The sequence below is a fragment of the Oncorhynchus mykiss genome, chromosome 9 (assembly GCF_057628025.1).
Source record: "Oncorhynchus mykiss isolate SJ-2025 chromosome 9, ASM5762802v1, whole genome shotgun sequence".
Lineage (NCBI taxonomy): Eukaryota > Metazoa > Chordata > Actinopteri > Salmoniformes > Salmonidae > Oncorhynchus > Oncorhynchus mykiss.
Window position 1 is genome coordinate 28758106 of NC_143030.1, and position 24731 is coordinate 28782836.

Genomic DNA, 24731 nt, shown 5'->3' on the forward strand with positions numbered 1-24731 from the left:
TCGAAAAGAGTTGAAAATCGATTGTGTAACGTTCGATTGCTTCATGTTGGCTAGTCAGGTAATGTATACATTGAGTTTAATCAAGTAAAGTGCTTGATTTTCTCAGTTTCACAAACTGCCTGTTTCCACAGTGCATATAGTTAGCTTCCTGTTATCCTGTCTTGTCAACAAGCTTGCATGCCAATTTGGTTTGTCCTAGATGTTGCAAATGTTAGGCTATATTTCAACTATAAGTTCCAGACTAATCAACAAGCAGCCTACTTCACTAGGCACCAGAGGTGTTTTCACTTTAGCCTGTTACATAATATAATAATCTTGTTAGATCTGGAGTTGGACCAAGGACGGCTACTGTAGACATTGTTCACACAACTCTAGCTACAGTATATTTCCTCAATGCCAAGAGGTCTTTAACAAAAAATACACTGTTTATACCCTAAAGCGCCTAAATATATTTTAGAATGTTCTCCCTTTGCTTTAACCAGTTTTTGGTGTGTTCTTGATTAAATATGTAGCCTGGGTTTTTAGAGAAGAGAAAGTATGTTTAAAAGGGAAGTACTACAGATACGATAACATTGCGCTATACTTGTTTATTTTTTATTTAACTTGGCAAGTCAGTTAAGAACAAATGGTTATTTACAATGACGGCCAAACCCTCCCCTAACCCGGACGACGCTGGGCCAATTGTGCACCGCCCTATGAGACTCCCGATCACGGCCGGTTGTGATACAGCCCGGGATCGAACACCGGGTCTGTAGTGATGCTTCTTGCACTGCGATGCAGTGCTTTAGACTGCTGCGCCACTTGGGAGGCCCGGAAACTGTAAACTGCATGTCAATTCGCAAATACAATTCTAAGTGACTTAGCTCTTCTCTGTTAACTACAGCTCCTTAAGTGTTAATGGTGGTTGCTAATATGTACCCCTCATAGTTATTGTTTAGATGACATTAACTGATTGTAGCTATTTTCTTGTTTAAAGTAATAAAGAAATTGAAGTTACTTCTTGACTCTGTTTATGTATTTGGGGAACTGAATGGGTTTCGCCATTATCAACACGCCTCTTTGCCCTCATCTTTTCTTTGACAGATTCTAGCTGTGACAGAGGAACACAGTTCTCAAGTTCCCACTGGGAAGCTGTTGTAGATCAGCTATATCCTTATTACTCCCAAGCACTTGGGTTAAGATGTTGCTTTTGATTTCGTCTATGTTATCCACATATTAGAGATTCCTGTTGGCCATATCATTGTGGTCTGTTTATTTATTTACAAGTCAACGTTTGTTAAACAAAGGCTTCTACATGGTGCAGTCATACAAAAGCACCATCAGCTTTTTGGCTCCCTCTTGTGGTCTACAATGCAAATGGCATGCTTTTTTTTGCTCAACAGTTCAAGTGCACAAATGTCCCCGATCTGCTCTCAGCCCCCTCTACTGGCAACAAGACAAGTGACATGGTGGGAAATGGCAGCAATAACAGCTGTATGTCAGCAGCTTAGCATATGTATCATTTGATGTGTAGTTTGCCTACATTCAAAACCGTTTACCTGGTCAATATACTGTACATTAATGTTGATTCATCACAATCCCTCATGAATGGAGGTTATAAAGCATTTCTGTGTCAATGGATTTTAATGCCTTTGGTTGTCATTGGATATATGCCTATCTTAGTTCAAATTTGATGTTTAGCCATATAGGAGGGCCCACACCAATCTACCATGTGAAGACTGATCTGTGAGTATGGGCGATAACATGTTTAATACCTCTCCCGTCACATGTTATTTGTGTGTCAAACACTTTACATTTGAGTGGGGCATAGTGTTCTCAGTGGGATGGGTGACATACATGAGGGTACCTGTTTTGTCCTTGTGAGTTTGGTTTATGTGGAGAAAGATGCCCTTATTCAGAGGGAGCTCTCGTTTGGTGATGTCAGTGTTTGCCTGGCAGTGCATGTTTTGTGTGAGCAAGTGAGGGAGCTGCAGGTCTCACTATGATTTTTTTTTTTTTTAACAAGGTGGTTCTGCGGAGTATGGCCGAGGGAGCCCAGGAGGACCACTTTAGATTTTTTAAAACACCTTTAACTTCCATTTCTTGCAAACAAATATAGCCTTCTATGATGACACAGTAAAAATAAAACAATGGCATAGCCAGTCCACAAGATGGCGTAACGCCTCTTACGTTGTTTACATTTTAGTGGGGCCATTCTTTACATTTGGTGCGTCCAAGTGGCGCAGCGGTCTAAGGCACTGCATCGATTCCAGGCTGTGTCACAACCGATCGGGAGTATCCATTGGGCGACGCACAATTGGCCAAGTGTCGTACGGGTTAGGGGAGGGCTTGACCAGGGTAGGCCGTCAGTGTAAATAATAATTTGTTCTTAACTGACTTGCCTAGTTAAATAAAAAATGTGCGAGGGAGAACCCTGGAGCTTAGCGTGTTCTCCATAGCACAGTAAGAGCCTATTTATGCTTGATCCAAAACGTGGTCGGGGGCACGTTTATGGATGGTGTGACGCAATTGCGAAGCCTCTGGAGGCAGGCAGAAGCCAAAATGAGCTCTCATGCTCGCGGTGCGCTTCTCAAATGTAACAAAGCGGAGGGCTCTGTACAGCAACACATTGACATGATTGGTTAACGGTAAGTGGGGGCGGGAGGTCCTGTATCAACACAAACTCACTTCATTGACAACTTCCTTCACAACAGCTCAACAAAAACAAAAAAAACAGCTCTGCGTTGCTCCGCGAAGCGCAAGAATTATAAATGCCCAGACTTCTGCAGAGACCATATCACGGTAAATGCTGCACGACCAATGCAGACGTCAGAATGACCACGCAGCCCCTTAAATGAGAGAGGGAGAAGCGACACAACCAGGGAGAGGGAGCCGTTACTCCACGTTGACACGAGATTCTGGACCCTTATTTAAACATCCTTCCTGTCTGCGACGGAAGGTAAGAGACATGAGATGCGCTAGATTATGTGGCTTTTCTCACCGCCTTGGCCACTGATGTCCCAGCTACAAATGCACCTGCAGTACAGGCCTATAATTCGTGGATCTGGTTTGCTGTGTGTTTATCCTTGTCTGTCACACTGTAAAGGTACGCATAAAAACAAGATTACATGCTTTGTGTATACCATGCTAAGGTTGTTCCATCAGGTCACATAGTAAAATCTGGATAAACACATAAAATATCAGTCCTGTTGCGTGTGCCTGATTTCTCAGCCAGGTTTTCTGTTAGTAGGCCGACTGACTGGGTCACAACATGGGACTGCGGTTTCTAAATCAAGCGTGAATTCCCTCCATTCACGACCAAGCAGTATCTGCAATGATTCAATTGCGATTACATGATCCAATAAAATCAGCCCACTCTGATAATATCAGTACCTAACAGACCAAGTGGTCAAGCATAAATGTTTAGCTTCCAACTCAATTAAAAAAAGACCCTACAGTTTAAGTGTATATACACTGGCCCTGCTGTTTCGTAATAAAATGTATCATGACGTTGGCTAAGAGGCACGCTCTCGCTTGTTAAAAAAAAAAATCAACGGAACAAAGTGAGCACTTTTCTTGAAAGGCATTCCAGTGGGAGCGCAGGGAATGTCCTGTTCCCTTTACTGTTTGTTTTGATGATGTTGCCAAGTGGCTCCATCTTTTATGCGTCCCTTATTATCATCCATCTATCCCTCCAGATCCAACCTCTGTCTCATGTGGGCATATTTTTCTAGGGATGTTTGCGTTCTTTGGCAAACTAATCTAATAATCTAAGACGCTTCGATATTTACGGGTCCAAGTCTGAGATACTTTTCAGAGGACGCACAGATAGCTTTTGGAGGAGATTCACACACATTATCCAACTTTGTGTGAAGGCTTTGGGAGCCTCTTCCTCTCCCAGAACTATCTGAGGTGCTAAATTAATTACACTTGATCCCACCTCTTTTCGCAATCGGTTTAGTGTTAATCTGGGTTCCCGCTCGGCGCCGGCCAGATCTGGCCCTAGCAGCACCACCGAGTCCTACTATCCTCCCCCAGGGGACTGGCTCTGGCCATCTCTCCCTCTCTCAGGTCTGTCTATCCTTCACGCCCTTTCCCTGATTCTCTTTACCTCCCTTTTATTTGTTTTGCTTCCTCACTCCCTTACCTCCTCCCCTCGGCCTAATTCTCCCTCCCCATTGCCTCTTTCTCTTATGCCCTCTGCCCTCTCGCTCTCCCCCTTACCACCTCCACTCACCACTATTCTCCCCCTCTCTTCTCTGCCCCCCTCTCTCATACTGCGCTGTAGAGACTACCACATGCTGGCCGCAGGCTCTCCCCTTGCCTCACCACTGTTATTTTTTTTTCTCTTTTAGTTTCTTTGCTCTGCCTCTAGTGTTTTCCCTTGCACGGCGCCGAAGCCTCTGACCATCTGCCTCTTTCTTTCTCACTTTTCCTTTATCGCTCCCTTTCTTTTCCCTCTCTCCCGACGTCAACGGTATTATCATAGTGCTTTTTGTCCTGTTTTTTGTCACTGGGGAATGATTTGATTTTGTCTCCCCCCTCACCCACAGTGTTTCCACCCCCCCTCACACGCTCCCTCTTTTTTTTCCCCCCGCTGTCCCTTACGGCCATTCTCGCTCTCTTTGCCATAGCTCTCTTAAAGAGACATGGTGGAAGAGCAGGGATGTTGACACCACTCAGAAAAACAATGCCATCTTAGGAACAGGAAGTATCATACGCCCGGAGTGCAGCGCTACCGGCACGCCTGCTACACAGTCACCATAGAGCCACTTCCTACTCACCACTGAACGCCAGTAAAACAACCCTCTCTGGGAAATATGACCTCCTCACTCACCACTAACCCTCCTCCCAGCGATCCTGAACCTACACAACAGGCTAGTCACCCCTTCACCAAATTCTCTCTTGTGTACACTCTCTTTCTCCCTACTTCCCCCTCCCTCCCACTCTCTTTGCCATTACAGCATGCCTGAGTAGCTGCCTGGAGATGAAGAAGCTAATTAATTTGATTTAGCAGTTCTTTCCCTGGCAGTGGAAAAACCAACTCCCTCCTCCCCCTCCCCAACACCACCCCAAACCGTATCAGGCACCCCTCCCAGATGATTTTCCACCCATCCTATCCAGTCTCTTTTGGCAGCATTTCCTTTCCTTTTTCCCTTGACGCGAGCGTGCGTGCATTTTAGGTCTGCTCTCGGTTGCATATTAAGCTAAAGCTAGTCACTATCCTCTAGTAACCTCCATTCAGTGTTGTTCAGCTCTAATTTTCCAGATTTCACTGGCGCAGGTTGTGTGACTCAACACGGGCTGTGTTGGCGCAGACACAAGGCCTGCTCAGCAATCACACAAGCGTGCTGGCTCTGGCCATATTCATTCACCGTGGGGATATGAATCACTTAGTAGCCATTTAGTGCTAAAACCCCGTTTCCGTCATCTGATATTCTAATGTATCCACCCGCCACAGTCACCCGCTGTGACACGCTGCTGCTTTTGGGGCATCTGCCGAGCATACGCAGTTAATCATGTGACAGACATGATGTGTGCAGTAAATCATGTGCATTTGTACAAGAGTATGTATTTGTGTGTTTAATAGTTCCAATATGTGTCTGCATGTGGCACATAGGAGTGTGTCTGCAAGTTTGCTTGAATGCAATTCTGCGTGTGTGTGTGTGGATGTGCAAGTCTCGCAACTTATTTTTTTATCGCGTTTTCCTGTCTGCAGGCCAGAGCGAATGGCCGCCCACCTGACCCCTTTGTGGAGCGACTCCACTTCCTGTTCCCCTTTTAAGACGACCCCTGACCTTTAAACCTGAGGTCAACACCTCTGGACTTACCACTTAAGCAGGTCAGTCTCTCTAGGGTTTGTTTTGATTATAGTCTTTCTCTAGGCTTCAGTAAACTTGAATTCAAGGCTGCAAGTTAAATGATTGTATAGGCAGCAGCACCCGCTTAGGTATCTGTATCTGGACCAGTGATGGTTGTGGTGGTTTCAAGCAGGACTCTGATCAGACCAAATTCTATTTAATACATTGTCAAGCGCTGGTGAATGAATGAGGCCCGCTCACTGTTGAAATCAATTACACTGCTGAAAGTATTCAATAGTTTTCAGGTCCCTATTTTTCAGTCTCACTGTCAAACTCGACAACCATTTAACAATTCAGAGCAAATATATTTTTGTTGTTTATCGATTGCAAACCAAAATTCCCGACATTTCTTTGTTCTCATGCTGTTTTCAAGACATTTACTTTCAAGACTTGTGTGTGGGTGAAGTTTGTCAAGTGTTTCTAAAATGATGCTTTTCCCTATTAACGGTAAATGGTTTTGAATGTAGCACTCCATAATGGCTCTGATTTCCCAGCAAGATGGTTCCCTTGGCGCTTCCATCGTTGTGCATTCAGATGTGTGTGTCGCTTGGTAGCACAGCATGAAAAGCTATGATCACGTTTGGGCAAACGCCCATGAATAGGGACGGCTGGACAACGGGACTCCCTCTGAATACAGAGTTGGGGGGGCTGGCCGCCGCTGCTGCCACGGGACACTGCACACATGTGTGGGACTGGTTGGCCACACTCCAGTTACGTAAGCGTGCGCGCACACACCCCTCACTGTTATGACTGCCAACGGCCAATATTTTACCCACCCCCCCATCTCTCATACACTTTATGTGCCACATACTTTATGTGCCACATGCTTTATGTGCCCTGTCACAAGCACACTCAAACTCTGTCCCCCACACACTCGCTCTCTTTCTCTCTCGCGCCATTGGTGAAAAAGTGCATTGGAGGGGAGGGGGATAAAAAGCAACAAAGTTCCTGCAGAGCCAGAGAGGTCACAGCAACAACACCCAATCCCAGCTCCGTTCCCATGGAGACAAGTGTGCTAGTATACAATGGGGGAGGAGCAGGAGAGGAGTGGTGGCAGGGGGGGGGGGGGGGTTGCTGCTGTGCATGTGTCAGCAGTGTAAGAGGATGGGGAAGTAGGATATGTGTGATGGCTGTAAAGTCCTGAACATTCTTCTCTCCCCCCTCCACCTCCTCTCTCCTGCCCCTCTCTCTTTCTACTGACCCCCCCTCCCCCCTGTTGAGAAGCAGAGCAGTCTGGGGTAGTTAGAGATGTGGGGTATGTGGAATGCCATTGATTTTTGTCTCGTGTGGAATTGTAAGGAGTTAGTCAGGGCCGAGATGGCGGTGGTATCCTGTCTAACAAGTAACGTTTCCAGAACATAAGATACCCGTTGTTTTTGACTGGTTCCCATTTGGTTGTGAGATAACATTTGTTAAGTCAGGGGTGTATTCAATATGTCTTGCAACGGAAACCATTTACCGTTTAAGAACCAAATGGATGCAAGCGTAATGACACTGGGAGGGACCTCTCTGAATTTGTCAAATAGGAACTTGTTTTTGTTGCAGAACGTTTTCCCGATTGGAGTAAACGGTTTCTGTTGCAAAACGTTTTGCAGCAGAATCAGCGTAATGAATACACCCCTGGGTTGTATTCACTAATGCACACTAGCAAAACATTTGCAATGGAAATTATAGGTTCTTGTTGGACAATTAGCTTTTGAAAGTATCCCAAAGTGGGATTCAAATTAATTTGTCATTTTTTGTCAACGATCTTTGTCCACTAATGCCAAAGTGGAAGACAACTTTTTTACAAAATGTTAGAGTTTATGAAAAATAAAATACATATTGATTAGATAAGTATTCACACCGCTGAGTCAATACATGTCACCTTTGGCAGTGATTACAGCTGTGAGTCTTTCTGGGTAAGTCTCTAAAGAGCTTTCCACACCTGGATGTGCAGCATTTGCCCATTTATTCTTAAATTCTGCAGGCTCTGTCAAATTGGTTGTTGATCATTGCTAGACAAACATTTTCACGTCTTGCCATATATTTTCAAGCAGATTTAAGTCAAAACTGTTACTCGGCCACTCAGGAACAAACATTCACTGTCTTCTTGGTAAGCAACTACAGTGTAGATTTGGCCTTGTTTTAGGTTATTGTCTGGTGGAAAGCAGACAACCAAGTTTTCCTTTAGGATTTTGCCTGTGCTTAGCACCATTCCGTTTTCTTTTTTATCCTGAAAAACATCCCAGTCCTTTACGATTACAAGCATACCCATAACATTATGCAGCCACCACTGTGCTTGAAAATATGGAGAGTGCCCCAAATATTTGCCCCAAATATAACACTGTTTTCAGGACAGAAAAGTAATTGCTTTGCCACATTTTTTTGCGGTATTACTTTAGTGCCTTGTTATAAACAGGATGCATGTTTTGGAATATTTTTTATTCTGTACAGGCTTCCATTTCACTCCATCAATTAGGTTAGTACTGTGGAGTAACTACAATGTTGTAGATCCATCCTCAGTTTTCTCCTTATCAGAGCCATTCAACTATAACAATTTTAAAGTCACCAATGGCCTCATGATTTCCTTCCTCTCCGGCAACTGAGTTTGTAAGGACACCTGTATCTTTGTAGTGACTGGGTGTATTGATACAACATCCAAAGTGCAATTAATAACTTCACCATGCTCAAAGGGATATTATTATTAAAACATTTTTTTTGTTTACCCATCTACCAATAAGTACCCTCCTTTGCTAGCCATTGGAAACCTCCCTGGTCTTTGTGGTTGAATCTGTGTTTGAAATTCACTGCTCAACTGAGGGACCTTACAGATAATTGTAAGCTTTTAACCAACAATGTTTTAAGAAAAGTAAATAAAATAAGTGTTATGTAGAAGGAAAAAAAGTAACAAATAATTAAACAGCCGTAGTAAAATAACAGTTGCGAGGCTGTATACAGGGGGTACCGGTACAGAGTCGATGTGCGGGGGCACCGGTTAGTTGAGGTAATATGTACATGTAGGTAGAGTTAAAGTGACTGTGCATAGATAATAAACAGAGAGTAGCAGCAGAGTAAAAGAGGGGTCTGGGTAGCCCTTTGATTAGCTCTTCAGGAGTCTTGGGGGTAGAAGCTCTTAAGAAGACTTTTGGACCTAGACTTGGTGCTTCGGTACCACTTGCCGTGCGGTAGAAGAGAGAACAGTCTATGACTAGGGTGCTGTAGTCATTTAAAAATCATGTTAAACTATTATTGCACACAGTGAGTCCATGCAACTTATGTGACTTGTTAAGCAAATATTTACTCCTGAACTTATTTAGGCTTTCCATAACAAAGGGGTTGAATACTTATTGACTCAAGACATTTCAGCTTTGCATTTTTGATTCATTTGTAAAAAAATATATATTTATATATATACAATGACATCATAATTCTCTGGGCCTCTGTAGCTTAGTTGGTAGAGCACTATGCTTGCAACGCCAAGATAGTGGGGCGGCAGGTAGCCTAGTGGTTAGAGCGTTGGACTAGTAACCGAAAGGTTGCAAGATCGAATCCCCATGCTGACAAGGTAAAGATCTTGTCGTTCTGCCCCTGAACAAGGACCCACTGTTCCTAAGCCGTCATTGAAAATAAGAATTTGTTCTTAACTGACTTGCCTACTTAAATAAAGGTTAAAAAAAATAATTGTGGGTTCAATCCCCGGGACTACCCTTACTTAAAAAAAAAAATGTATGCTTATTTAATTATATATTATCATTCCCCTTTGGAATTATGAGGTATTGTTTTGGCCAGTCTCCCAAAAATCAAAATTTAACTATTTTAAAATTCAGGATGAAACACAGCAAAATGTGGAAGAAGTTTTTCTTCCATTTGGTTCCTAGTAAATCATTTATTTATTTTGCCGGGTAAGTTAACGGATCTTTCTGACATAAACAAACACGGCAAGGCCACGCAGGTTTCTGTTGGCTGTCAATCAATCCATCAGTCGTACAGCAGGGTAGAGTTGGCCTTAGGGTCATACACTCGCAGTGAACCCGAAACACACACCTGATTTTTGTCGCCATCGCTCGCTCCCCATAAACTTGAAACCTTTTAAGAGGCAATAAAAATAGAGGGCAGTGTGTCCCTGCCCTAATCTCTCTCTCTTTCTTTGATCTTTGCCTTCTTCCTTTCTTCAGTTACGAGTACTTCCATCAGCCATCAGACTGTTGTCTGTACCCCCCCTCCCCCCATTCTCTATCTATCCTAGTTCCCAGGTTTTTTGTTTTTTTGTTGGCATTGGTCCTGTTTGTTTTCAGCCATTTTGGGGACTGGCAGTGCTCGTAACTAACTGCTTAAATGGCGTCCTCTGCCTTGCTCTCCCTCTCTCTCCCTATCTCGCCAGGCTTTGTGTATATAAAGTAGTGTGCGTGTTTGTGTGTGCACGTGTGTGTGTGGCTGGAGAACAACACTTCCAAATAAAAAGAGGATTGGATTCAGAGGGGGTGGGGGAGGAGGTGGAGAGAGAATAGAAGAGATGGGGGGGGGGGGGAAATTCACTTGCTGAAAAAAAAAAATAGGCAAAAACACTGAGAATCATGTGTCAGAGGCAAAACTGAAGTGAGCGAGCGAGCGGAGCAGGCGAGGGAGAGAGAGAAGGCGAGGGAGAGCGGGAGCCAGAGTGCGAGAGTCGCTCCTGCCCTCTTTTCTTTACACACTGCTGCCTGTGTGTGCCCCGTCTCTCGCAGACGCGCGCGCGCACACACACAGCGGCGCGCTCACACAGACCGAGGGAGAGAGAGCCCGAGAGAGCGAGCAAGAGAGAGAGGGGAGAGGGAGAACACATCACAGCAGAGGTGCAGCAGGAGGTTTCCCGAGGTACGTTGTCTCGTTGTGTGCTTGCCTAGCAGTGAGAGGCTGACATGTTGCTCTCTTCTCTTTTTTTTTCTCGCTCTGCCTGTTTTTCTCAGTCTCTCCATCGCCGGCGTTGTTGTTGTTTTTGTATGTCAGGAGAAATGGAAGATTTTATTAAGTGTGTGTGCCTGTGCACTGTGTGTGTGTGCACTGTGTGCCTGTGTGTGTGTGTGTGTGTGTACTGTGTGGCGCCAATAAGAGGCCTCGTCTCCCTCATCCTCCCCTGTCTCGCTGGCGCACCACGCAGTTCTTTTTCAGGAGCGATGACTCGCTCGGGGATTGTGATGAAACTTCACATTTCTCGGCGTCTTTTGCATCCGCGTGAATCAGTCCAGATCAACGGGTCTAAGCTAACGCTTGTCTGATCAAGGCGATGGACATTGACATGACACAGGGTCCTTTGTATTTTAGGGGAACCCTTTCTCACTGTGACCAGTCGGACGATCTTCCTCCATGAACTTAACTCCCAAAAGGACACCGAGAGTTGGGGAATCAACTTGAACATGCATGTCCCTGATATATAATCTAGTGCCGAGATTATGCTGTTCTCGTCTCTCTTGTTCCCTGGTTCTTTGGTGTGTCATAATATCCTCCTCATTGCCAGGTTATTTTGGAAGCGGAAGGCGGTTCTTGCTAAACCTTGGAGGGCATTTTGACATCACTGCCCTATTGCTGTTTCCTTAACTAACCAAACCCTCCTTTTTTGTTTAAACAAACTATAAAGGGTCCCTCTGTCAAATATTTCCTCATGGGTCACCATGTCTGCCATGCCAAGCCTCTGGCTTCACGGTATGGGAAATGTGACTTTACAATACCACCAGGCTTTAGGGGTCATGAGTTATCGGGGCCTTGTTGCTTCGTTGCAGCTGTTGGTTTTCAGGTACAGGTTTTCTTGTTTGTATATTGTCTAGGCTCTCTGCCACTGGTCTCCACTGGAAGACTTGACTAACCTGCCAATTCTGTATTTACGTGCAATTCCCGCTTAAGCCTTTCTAATTGTCCAATTTTTGAAACTGAGATTGCGACATTTGGCATAAATCTCTCGTTGATGGGAGCGATTTTTAAGCAGAAAGCGAGTGTCTACGAAGTCATGGTTTGGCCTCTTGCCGGGTGATGCACTCTGGGTCGGACGTTGTTGTACTGTGTTGTAGCAACGGTGCTACGGCCACAGCAGCAGCCCTCTGGGGACGTTGGAGCAGCGTTCCATGTTATCAAGAGTTGTCCCCTCATTCACGTGGCCTTGTGCTATCAATGGCGATTTAGTCTCTGGTAGCTGTTTACGTCTCCAACAATCCTGAGCCTTTTTACGCTGTACATGACTAACAGACCTGCGTTGTGTGTGTGTGTACGTGGTGTCTGTGTGCAAAATTGGGACGGAAATTGAAAAATTATTTGGGGGAAATTACCTCAAAAAGGTAATTGGTGTAGTGTTTCCACTCTTACGACTCAAGGTACTTTTTTTGGGGGGGGACATCCCCTTCTCCTCCTTAATGGTTCCCATAATTCAATTACGGGGCAGAATTCCAGGAATTACGTGCTGGGTTGGGAGCTAACAGGCCATGGCGAGGGTGGTGTTTTAACCTGGGGCAGGTTAGCTGGTGTGTGGAGTGGCATGCAAAATCGTTGAGATACTACAGTTTACGCTGAGTGATTGGGGGGGGGGATGTTGACACGTCCACCCTCTGCTCCTCTTCTCTGCCTCCTTCTACTCCCTCTGCCCCATCTGGCTGGCTCCACCATGTTTTCTGGGTTGGGGGGTTTGTGGAGAGTTCAGTCTCTGTCTCCAGCGACAGCCCCCTTTTCACAGCCCAACTGTTCCACACTAGGGAGAGCCCAACCGACACCTTCCTATTTCCACAACCCCACTCCACTCGCTCACGGTGCGGAATGGGCAAGCTAACTCCCACTCCAGCGTGAACCCCCCCCCCACCCACCACCCCACATACATTATCCTCTGCATGCTAGCTGAAACTCACCCAACAGTCTCTTGCAGTAACTAATCTATGGCTTGGCTCTACACATGAAGGAGATGGGGTCGGAGCCATGGCGTACTAACTGATTAGGACTCCAGTTACTTGAATAGTAACGTGGTCATTGTGACCCTGGAGTGTAGCATTGAAGGTTTTCTTATACCAACTTCCTGTCGCTGATGTGATTCTGGCTAATGTTCTTCTACCTATTGTAAGTGAGTCATTTGTCCCACAACAAGTGTACCTGCACATTCGTTCATTTATTTTTTTGTGGTTCTGTTTTTTTCGCAGCACGGCGAGCGCAGACCGACACATTCCTTCAGCGAACGTGTTTGTTTGAGTGGATCACCATCCTTCAGAAAGGGCACGTTATTTTTTAGGGGGCGAGGCTGGGTCCTTGGCACTCTGGGGGTCAGACGCTTGCTTGCGTGTGTGTGTGTGTGGGGGGAGGGTGTGTACTCCTGTGTGTGGTGCCTGTGTGTGCGAAGCCCCCCCCCCCCTCCCCATGTCACGCATGGCCAGTTTGTTGTTCAAGGCCCTGGTTGTGGCGATGCAGTTGTGTGCGTCACAGCGAGATGAAGAAAGAGAGCGAGAGCGAGGGGGGCGGCAGATTAATTTTCCCTTCGCGGCGCACCAGATGACACCGTGACGTCTTTAGTCCTCATGTCGTTTCACGCTGTGTTGGCCTGTGAGTAGCTGGTGTCTAATATCAGGGGTTTCCTGCATGACAATGCTTTATCACAGCACACTGCACAGTAAACATCCAGGTATCTCCGTTTAGCTATGTGCACACTTCCTGCTAATCCACGTAGTCACCGTGCTCGTCTGTGTCGCTGGGTAAATAGAGAGCAATGGTGTGTAGTAGCTGTGCGACTTCACCTGTCTGTGTTTCGTTGCGTATCGTGTGAACCGATTTTTAGTGTGCGCATGGTGTGACCCTCTCCTGCATTTTTTTTCATTTTTTTTTCTCGTTTTTTCTTTTAATCCACTTTCAAAGCTCTGCTTATTCTGTCCTGTAATTCAGTTCATTCCACCTATACAGACTCTCTGTGGCGGTGTACTCCTCTGCTTCACCCCATTGTTTTGCATGCGTTTTTCTAAGCAAGGCCATCCGCGACCATCAGTCGCTTGTTTTTGTGGCCGTGAGTGTGCTTGCCGGTGCCTGTATGTATGGCTGCGTGCATTTGTGCCCATGGGGGTGTGTCTGTGTTTTGTCTGCCTGTCTGTACTGCTGTGTATGTGCTGTGCGTTTCTGTGTTTCTGTTTCCAGCCTGGCCCTTTTTCTCTCTCCCCTTCGTGCTCTCTCTCTCTCCCTCCTCTTCCCTCTGCAATAACAGTGCTGACCTAGTTCCTGCCTGTTCAGGGCTGCCTGTGGAATTTTACAGAGGCCTGCCTGCCTGCCCTGCTGCTTGAAAACGCAGGCAGAAAAGCATGACTGAGGGTTTTTCTTCTTGCCGCACCATTAGGCCTCAACAGCCGTCTTCCCCAATCTGTAGAGTCCATAGGACGGCCCGTGCTAAATATGGAATAACAAAATAATTGCCTGTTGCGAATCTGCGAGCTGAATATGAATAGATAGCAGGCGAGTGGATCCTCCGCAATCGGCGTTCAAATTAGAATTTAAATGGGAAGCGCCCCGTCGACCGTTGCTCGTCTTCTCGAGCTTAACTGCGACAGAACCGGATGCAGTGGGCGGAAGGAAAAAAAACTTCACAAACCCCCCACCCCTACCCTCCCTGGCTCCCGCTTTCCCCTCCTCTCCCTCTGCCTTCACAAATAATGGTTAGAGTCATGGCCAGCAAATTCTGACCACTGCCAGGAATGGGCCAGCAGGCTGTGATGGGAATCCCCCCCCCCCCCCTTTACCCCCACCAAATGGGAACCTATTTTAAGTTAGCAGGGCTATGGGATGTAAGTCGACACTCTATTTCGGGGATTCTTGATTAAATCTGAATGCCTTCCAATTAGGCCAATGTACCAATGTACCAATGTTGTGGTACAGCCGAGATGGATCCTTGGAATGCTTTTCCCGTCTCTGCGTGCTGAAGTCTAAACCAGCACTGCCACAGTCCTCCCTCTAGCTCTCCTTCCCTCCTCTCGCCATTCCCTTTTTTAAACGTGTATTTGTATTTATTATGGATCCCCATTAGCTGCTGCTAAGGCAGCATCTACTCTTCCCAGGGTCCAGCAAAATGAAGTGTAGCTTATACAATTTTAAAATGAATAAATTCACAGATTTCACAACACACTGTGTGCCCTCAGGCACCTACTCCACCACTACCACATATCTACAGTACTGAATCCGTGCGTGTGTGTTGCTTCACAGTCCCCGCAGTTCCATAAAGTGTTTTTATCTGTTTTTTTAAATCTAATTTTACTGCTTGCATCAGGTACTTGATGTGGAATAGAGTTCCATGTAGGTAGTCATGGCTCTATGTAGTACTGTGGAATAGAGTTCCATGTAGTCATGGCTCTATGTAGTACTGTGGAATAGAGTTCCATAGTCTGTTCTTGGACTTGGGGCCTGTGAAGAGACCTCTGGTGGCATGTCTTGTGGGATATGCATGGGTGGTCCGAGCTGTTTGCTAAGTAGTTCAAACAGACAGCTCGGCGCATTCAACATTTGTGTTTTGATGTTTTATTGCGTTTCTCATGCTACTTCTAGTATATATTTTTTTAGCGTGGCGGAATATTTGAAGGAGAATCTAGTTTTTCTGGTGTTATACATTCAAATGTAGCGGTTATCTACAGCGTTCCATTCTAGCTGTAACACTCATCTCTTGTCGTTTCTCAGGTTTTGAGGGCTGGTCATGGTGCCTCAGCCGGAGGTGTGCGACCCTCTCCACGCGAGCCTCTTCCTGCTGCGCCTGAACAAGCAGCACCTGGCCGCCGGGCCCACCCTCTTCTGTGACGTCAACCTCGTCGCCGCCAGCACCGCCTGCAGCCAGTACTTCCGCCAGCTGCTGCTGTCGACGTCTTCCCCACCGCCTTCGGATCCAGTATTGGACACCCGTCATCAACCCCCTCTTCTGGGGGGCTGAGCGAGTCCTGGAGCTGCCTCACCTCCAGTCCAGAGTGCTGTCCAACCTGCTCGACTTCATCTACACCTCCCACGTCCTCCGCCGGGACGACAAGGGGAAAAGGCTTCTCTCAGAGGTGGGCCTCAGCCTCGGGGTGCCCTTCTTGACCCACCTGGTTAAAGAAGAGGAGGAGGAACCAGGGGAGATGAAGGGTAAAAGCAGGCAGGGCCGAGGAGGGGAGGCCATGATGGAGGACGGGGCATGCGGCCCAGAGAACGCTAAGATCACCCTCAGCTTCCCCCTCAGTGCCGCCCTGCCCGCCGCCCTCACCGTTCACAACCACCGCTCCTCCTCGGCCATGTCCTCCCCTCGCTGCCGACACTCCTCCTCGGGGTCCAATGAGGGGTCGTCATGGAAACTGGCCGCCGCCGCCACCACGGACAAACGGCGGCCGTTTAAACAGCCCCGACATGACAGCTCTCCATGCTCTTCCTCCTCCTCCCATTCCTCTTCTTCCTCTCCCATGGATCTTACCGCACTGGTCAAAAAGGACACCAAATCCCCCCCACCTCTTTTCAAAGCCGGTCTGGACTCCCAGTTCCACAGGTTCACCCCTAGGTCCTCCAATGGGCCTATAGTGGGTTACCCAGGGGAGGGTCACAGACTGACCAATGGCACAGCCTCCCCCTCAGACACTGCACAGATCCTGTTCAACCTGAGCGCCGTGGCCTATCAGAGCCAGGGGAGGCAGGGCACAGAGAGAAAGGAGAAAACAGGAAAATTAGGAGGGAGGGTGGGCAGCCCACAAGTTGGACCAAACCTCCACCCGCCCACCCTCCACCTTCCTCCTCTTCCTCACCCTTCCTCCTCTTTCATCCCACCCCCTCTTCCTCCTCACTCCTCCTCCACCCCCCCAGATGGCCCCAAGGCGGAGCTGATATGTGGGGTGTGCCACCGCCTCTTCAGCTCCGCCTCGTCTCTCACGGCCCACATGCGGCTGCACCGTGGTGGCCGGGCCCTCAGCTGCCAGCACTGTGGCAAAGCCTTCATCCACAACAAGAGACTGCAGTCCCACGAGGCCTCCTGCAGGCACGCTCTGACCCCGGCTATCCCCTCTAACCTCCCCCTTCTCCCCATCCAGCCAAAAGAGGAGCCCCTGGAGGAAGGGGAGGTTAGGGTGGAGGGTGGACAGATTCTGGGGGCAGGCGAGGAAGATATGAAGCCTGGAAAAGGGAAGAAAGGGCGAGGTCTCCTGGTTCGACACGAAGGCGACGTGTCCGAGCTGGTGGGGGACGAGGACCACTTCGTCAAGGTGGTGGACGGCCACGTCATCTACTTCTGCTCGGTGTGCGAGCGCTCCTACATGACCCTGTCCAGCCTCAAGCGCCACTCCAACGTGCACTCATGGCGCCGCAAGTACCCCTGCCACTTCTGCGACAAGGTGTTCGCCCTGGCCGAGTACCGCACCAAGCACGAGGTGTGGCACACGGGCGAGCGACGCTACCAGTGCATCTTCTGCTGGGAGGCCTTTGCCACGTACTACAACCTGAAGACCCACCAGAAGGCTTTCCACGGCATCAGCCCGGGCCTCATCTCCAGCGAGAAGACGGCTAACGGCGGCTACAAGCAGAAGGTCAACGCGCTCAAGTTCTACCGCCTGCTCCCCATGCGTTCCCAGAAGAGACCCTACAAGACTTACAGTGACTCCCTGGCCAATGGCCTGCAGCTGCCCCCTTCCGACCCCTCTTCCGTCCCTCTGCCCCTGGACTGCAGCCTGCCTGACTCCCTGGACCCCGGTGACCTGCGCAGCCTCATCAGTGGCTCTCTACCCAAGGGTGTGAAGCCAGACCCTGAAGAGTTCCCTGCCAGTTTCCCCCTCACAGTAGCCCTAGAGCAGGGAGAGATCCGGCTCCCTTCCCTAACAGGCATGGCCCTAGGGAGAGTAGCAGACAGAGAGCCAGCATCCGAGAAGGTAGGTAGTCGTGGCAGCAGCTCCAAGGTATCCGTTGGCAACAGAGTTAAAACTCCCAAGGTCAGCGGTAGCCCAGAGTTGGGTTTGTCCTCCGTGATCACGTACGGACACCCCAAGCCATCAGTCATAGTGCACGGCACAGCAGTGTCATCCGTCATTGTCCATAGCAACCAGGTCACCTCCGGGGGTGGGAAAAGCCCCCTGAGCAGTCCCTCCTCTGAATCTAGCAACAGCCAGACACTCCTCCCCAAGAGCAGTGCAAAGCCTGTTAAAAAGCATAGGGAAAGTACGGAGAGCCATAGGAAGAGAGCTAAATTAGTGGACAGTTCAGATGTCACAGAGGAGTCGGAGAGGAGATCAGAGACGGGTAGGTCCCATCATAAGTCCAGCAAGAGTGACGGCTCCTCAGCCAAACAGTCGTCAGAGGGCAAAGGAGCCGGGCCGCTGTGTCAGATCACGGTGCGGATAGGCGAGGAGGCCATGGTCAAGCGCAGTATCTCCGAGACGGACCTCAAGAGGGACAGGAGCCCCCCTCCTTCCAAAGCCAAAAGGACATACTCCTCCCCACTGGAGACCAAGGAACCTCGCCACTCTCACCACCACCACCACCACCACCATCACCACAAACACCGCTCCCATCGCAGCTCGAGCACCGGAGCCGAGGGGGAGAGAGGAGGAGGTGGGGAGAGCAGGAAGAAAAGTCCCATAGCCCCGGGCAAGGTCAGAGAGTACTACTTCCGCCAGGAGGTGCGCAAGCAGGGGGAGAGTGAGGACGATGAGGACAACCTCTGGAGGCCCTACTACTCCTACAAACCCAAGAGGAAGGCCCCGCACATCCACAAAGCAAAGAACTGGCAGGCCAAACTGCACTACAAACGCTCCCTCCGGCTTATGAAGCGGGCCGAGGGAATCGTGGACCATGTAAATAAGGAGGCAGGGGAGCAAGACGAGGAGGATGGAACGATGGATGAGGTGGAGGGGGAGGTGGAAGGTCACATAGAGCAAGAGAAGGGAGAGGTACCTGAATCCCTCAGTATTTCCCCTATACCTTTGAAAGACAAAGAGAGGGAGGAAGAAATCCACCTTAAGACCACTGATCCTCCCCTGGCTTCCCCCCAACCCCCTCTGGCTACCTCAGTCTCCCCTATGGACACAAAACGCCGGCCCTGGTCCGATGGGAGCGCGTCGGAGTGCGATACGTGTGGCCGCTGGTTCTCCAGCTCCAGGAAGCGGGATAAACACGAGCTCAGCCACCTGCTGGAGTTTGTGTGCCTCCTTTGTAGGGCCCCTTTCCCTTCCAGGGACCAGCTGGAGGATCACCAGAGAACTCGGCACCCCAAAGCCCCCGACCCCCTGTCCGTGCCACCCCGAGCGGGACCTCAGTCCAGAGATGAGGGTGTGGAGAGGGAGACTAAGCTGGCAGAGGTAGACCGGGCGAGAGAGAGGGTTATACTAGGGAAGGGAAGTCCAAGTCGCCTAAGCAGGAGGTCGTTGGCGAGACACACCTGTTCGCAGTGCCATAAGGTATGCAAGACATCCTCGGCGCTAAACCGCCACGTGAGGCGCCACGAGTTAAGCAGCTCCCCGGAGAGAGAAACGGAGGAGACCCAGCCAGAGCCAAAAGCAGCAGCAGAGACTACAATTAGCACTGCTAGCAAAGACCTCGACACCATGAGTGGCCATGTTCCTGTTGTTCAGTCTGTCCCAGCTATCAGCTATTCTGTCCCAGAACCACAGCATAGCAGCGAGGGCATAGAGGCACAGCAGTGCGCGAGCCAGCCTAGCAAAGTGAAAGCAGAGCACCATATTCCAACACTGTGCAGCAGCCCTGAACTCAATGAACTCGCCACTCCTGTTCCTGACCGAGAGCCCAGTCCACTGATTATTCAGCCCCCTTCAGAGATCCCCATGGCCGATATCCCCGATTCTAACAGGCCCACACCCTCTCCCTCCTCCTGCACCTCGCCCCTCCAGGGTGTGCTGGTCATGAGCAGTGGAGCTGAATGTCTGGACTACCGGACCCCCAGGAAGAGGAGTCTGGAGGGGCAGAGTCACAGGAGGACCAGCCCTGCACCTGTCACCGGACCACCCACCGCTTTTCTGAACATGCACCTGACCTCGCAGATGAGAATCAACCACACTGCTGCTCCTCCGTCCGTTGCTATGACAACAGTGCCCCTCCGAGGGGTCTGTGGCGTGAAGCGGGAGGGAGATATTGTGGAGAAAGGACTGAGGCAGGGATGTGGGATGGGCCTCTTCCATCATGCTGGTTTTAAGGACTCACCAGTGGCCCAAGATGTCAGGGTCCTGCCCTTGTCCAGGAGCCCCAGTCCCAACCAAGCACAAGACCTGACCATGTCCTCAATCCTAGCCAGGGAGGTGGAGAGGGAAAGGCAGAGAGAATGGGAGAGGGATATGGAGAGAGAGCTGGAAAGGGGGAGGCAGAGAGAAAGAGAAAGGGATATGGACAGAGAGCTGGAAAGGGGGAGGCAGAGGGAGAGGAATATGGACAGAGTGCTAGAAAGGGAGATGCGGAGAGAAAGGGAGATGGAGAGGGTTCAGCAGACTAGGGGGGCATCTCACCCCCCACCGGAGCAGCTCAGAGACAAGGAGATGATCCTCCTGGTACCCAAAGAGGAGCCAATTAGTCCCGCACCGTCCCCTATACACACACCCATTCAAACCACTATTAACAACCGTCCCTTGCAGAGGCGGCCCACCGTGTCCCCATGCCTCTCCCCCACTGCCATGGACCTTCTGATGCAGGCCAACCGCCAAGTTTCCCAGTCCATGTGTGGCACACGGGGCCCCGAGAGGCTTCAGTTGCCCACTGGGTCAGTCGGTGGCATCGACCGCCCCTCGGCCCACGCCCTACTGCTCCCACGGGTCCCCCCACTGTCCGAGGCAGAGCCCCAGGGCCACTCCTCAGCGCCATCCAGAGACCCTCACAGAGGGGAAGTCACTGCCAGGGGATACCCCATGCAGGACTACCCCCTGCCCCTCATCGTCCAGAGCGGCTACTGCTCTAGCAAGAAGCAGGAGGACAACCTGCTCATGTCTTACCCAACCGGGCCTCTTGCCTTCGGGCCGCTGGGGAAGATGATGCCTACCGGGGACCTAGCCAAACTGCCCTTCTACCCCGACCCGTACCATCTGCTCTATGGGCCGCAGCTGCTGGCCTACCCCTACAACCTGGCCTCCCTGCCCATGGCTCTGAACATGATGTCCCCTGGGGACGACAAGGTGGCGCCGCTGCCCTTCCTCCCCGCCCTCTTCAACTACGCTGCTGCAGCTGGTCCCTACACTGGCATGTTGCCACACCACCTAGTGGCCAACCCCAGCCTCTACAACAGCGGTGGCGGCAGCAGCAGAAAGCAGCGGGACAGCAGCGGCGGCGGCAAGCCGTAGAGGTTGTAGAGAGAAGTGACCCTTTTATTGTATTTTTAAAAGTGGATGACCAGGCCTGTGGTTGGAAGAAGGGGTGGAGTCGTCTCCTTATGGTTACTGAGTCCACTTGCACAGTCCCCGGCCTCTCTTTTGTGAAGTAGCAGTCAGAGCCTCGGCGTTGAATCGGCAGAGAGGATGAATGGGAGGAGGATGAGTGAGGAAAGAAGGGACACATTTCATCATTACAGGCGGATATCCTCCTCTCCTTTCCTCTGGCTTCTGTTCTCATGTCTTTCTGTCGTACTAGTTCTGCACTAGCGCTTGGATAATTGTCTTCTCCGACTCGTTATGATATCTATAATAATAATAATAATAACAGGGTGTTTCCCTCTGCTTTCCTTTACAGTGACTGCATAATGCTGACCACGAATACACCTCTCTAGGGGGACGCTTTTTAGGGAAGGAAAGGGATCAGCTTGAAATGGCATCAAACGAGTGTGTGGCGTGTGATCGCTCATGTGAACGTGTGCTCCAGGTGTTTGTGGGAGCTGTGCGTGACCTGTATGTAGGAGTTATTCAGTTGGGCACGCTGGGGGTTGGCTTCTGTTCGCCTGGTGTGTCTGAATGCGAGCGGCTGTACGGCTGCCATCTGAGCGCTGATCATTCCACGGGGGTTCTGTGGTGTTAACAGCATTCCAACACTAGACTAGAGCCCTTTTATAGGTCCGTGCATAGTTCAGTAGAAGGAATTATTCCGTTTCCAGTTCCCAAAGTAGCAATGCTAGCTAACCGTATGGATGGAGTAGAGTCTGTACTTGAGACAAATGGCAGATCTTGTGGGCTTATGTTACTATAGTGGCCAGATGAGTCTGCTTAGGGGTTCATGTTAGCGTTTACCTTGCGCAAAACAACTGCAAAATGTTCCTATAAAAGGGGGGTGGGGGGGGGGTGGAAGACTTGACAAGTCTTGTAGCTGATCTGTAAATGTACTTTAGCTGTAGCTGACCACTGGGCGAGAAACACAGGTTAGTGTAGACCACGCACTTCCTATTCTCCTTGTACTCATCTCATCTCTTCCAAGGTTTGAAAAAAAACAACAACATAAGAAATAGGTTGATCTTTTAATCTTCAGTGGCCCTTTTCCTCCCCCTGATGCCTCCTGGTGTCCAACAAAGACACAGTCCGTTTACTAGGCCCGGTTCGAAGAGCGGGGGAGTGTATTAGGGAAAACACAGAGGGGTGGAATCAGGGCAGGGCAATTCCTGTAATATCTGGAAAGAGCGAGCGAGGGAGATTTAAAAGAGAACCACAGAGGCCAGGCGCACCTAGGTCAGTACCCTCGACGGAGCTTCCGGGGTCAAATCAAAATGACCCCTCTTTACTGAAAGGACATAGAAAAGGACAACGGAAATGGAGTCGAATGGCGCCACAGTGGGGTAAAACAGCTTTTCGTGTCCCAATAGCTCCTCTCTTCTGGGGCAGAGAAGAGAAGGGTGACGTCACCAGCCCCTTAGAGCCGGTGTTGTAGGGCCGGGCTTAGCAGCATCCGTTGTGCGGCTCGGAGTTTCCCCAGATGTCGTGTGGGACTTATTCTGTAGTGTCTTTCTCTTGTACGTTACATTTACATGTGTTTGTTTTGTTTGACTCTTATATCACCTTTTGCTAGCGTGACAGAAGTGGCTTCAGCAAATGAAAGGGGTTTTGAGTACACTTATGAATATGAATGTCATTTTAGGTTAGGTGCATAAAGTTCGATGGGGTTCATTATTTTTCCGACTTGAAAAATAACGCGTGGAGAGCCGTTATGAAGTCTGGTATGCGTATTTACAGTAGTCCTAGGAACATGTCAAGAAACTTAGGTTCTGTATCCACAAAAGCATGAGCAACACTCGCTTCATAACCGTTTTGTATTATTCTCGATATCCAAAATCTCTCACGTTTTCCTTCCCGTGGCTCCTCATCCTCTGTCGTCCCCCCCACCCCCCCACTATCTCAGCTCACCATCTCTGTTTTGTCTTGGTTTTGTATTTGTTCTGCAGTATAACCCCCTAAAAACAGAGCAGGTACCACGTTTATTTCTCACAATCCGTATGGGAGCTGTCCAATTATCCCCGTTCCTCCCCAAACGTGCACACTTTACACAGCCTCTTTTTGGAGTGTGTATGGTGTCTGTGTGCGACCAAACCGCTGCACTGTTCGTTTCGGGCAGGAGGACGGAAACACCGACTGCAGGGGCTCACGGCCTCGACTTGGTTGTGGTTACAAGCCTTCTCTGTGTGTGTCTCTCTCTCTAAGCGTGTGTCTGTATGTAGCGCAGGAGGTTGGTGGCACCTTAATTGGGGAGGACAGGCTCGTGGAAACGGCTGGTGCGGAAAAAATGGAATGGTATCAAATACATCGAGCACGTGGGCTCCATGTGTTTAAAGCCATGCCAATAGCTCCTTTCCAGCCAATGTTATGAGCCGTCCTGCCCTCAGCAGCCTCCACTGGTATGCGTGTCTGTATGGGGGGGGGGGGGAACCGAAAAGCATCTGCCTCTTAGCAGCATATCCCTCGAGGTACTGTATATGGACAGCCTGTGTTTTTTTTTCAATGGTTTTCTTCGAGCCCACCCTCTTCCCTACCCAGCTGTAAAGACTCACCATACTGTACCCATCGAGGCCATTTCACTAGATAGACATGTTTTTGTTTCATAAAAAAAACAAAAACATTTCTTCTCACATTTTTGCCATCATGGTGATTAATCACTGACCCAAACGCCTGCAAATAGACATAGAGTGAATTCTGGTGACGATATACATATTTATATTATGTCGAGTAAGTTCAAATGAATTGTGCCTCCGCTTCAGTATATTTAAACGTAGCTGTATTCAAATGGTTTGGATCTTCCAGATTTCAGACAAGGTGCCTTTTTTTCTGGCTTAAGAAATGGAAACGATACATGGGTGAATTTATCAAAATGGCAAATGACCTGGAGAAAAGTTGTGGCTTAATGTGCTATGAAGCTGGTCATAGTTCTAGGGGTGTGGCTAAACTGTTTGGTATTGTGTATGTTTAGGTAAATACTGTGCCATAGTTTTTAGAGTCCACAAATACGTTATTGTTTGGTTTCTTCTTCAAATATATGAAATGTTTTAATGTTGCCTGAAAACTTTGTCTGGATTTGACACAAAGGCTTGTAGCCACAGCTCTCCCAAAAGTCCCTTGTTTGTTTCTTTAACACTTTCCTCTTGTTCACCTCTTTCCCACTCTTTCTCCTCGCTACAATCAAACAAATAAAGTATTAACCTGATGACCTAACAGGAAGTCTCATGTCTGATTTGAATATCTGCTCTGAGACACAAAACAATATGCGCTATTATTTTTTCCAATAATTGTGTAACTTGTTCCTCTACAAGAAATGAAAAGATCTGTAAGATGACGTTTTGGTTGGTTGTACATGTGATTGTTGAAGCATGCACATTACATAAGAATAGCTGGTGTTGTACTACCCCACCAAGCAATACAGCTGTTCCACTTGTAGGGGGGGGGGGGGTGTTGATTTAGGCATAATAAATCAACATATGCACAGTGGTGGAAAAAGTACCCAATTGTCATACTTGAGTAAAAGTAAAGATACCTTAATAGAAAATGACTCGAGTGAAAATCACCCAGTAAAATACTACTTGAG

At 48.9% G+C, this 24731-nt stretch overlaps 1 protein-coding gene across 5 annotated transcripts in view; it reads left to right on the forward strand.

Moving 5' to 3' along the window:
• zbtb4 (zinc finger and BTB domain containing 4) overlaps nucleotides 1-24361 on the forward strand; it is a 25916-nt gene extending 1555 nt beyond the window's left edge. Inside the window, exons 2-4 of one of the 5 annotated variants that reach the window (XM_090183922.1) lie at nucleotides 1084-2938; nucleotides 5699-5821; nucleotides 15477-24361. In XM_090183922.1, the coding sequence (XP_090040048.1) occupies nucleotides 15908-21082 (5175 nt within the window). In that variant the 5' untranslated portion in view covers nucleotides 1084-2938; nucleotides 5699-5821; nucleotides 15477-15907 and the 3' untranslated portion in view covers nucleotides 21083-24361. Of the gene's footprint in view, nucleotides 1-1083; nucleotides 2939-5698; nucleotides 5822-10234; nucleotides 10677-15476 lie in introns of those variants that run through there. The other 4 variants (XM_036987688.2, XM_036987690.2, XM_036987686.2 and 1 more) reach the window with 4 other exon arrangements.
• Nucleotides 24362-24731: the final 370 nt, after the last annotated feature.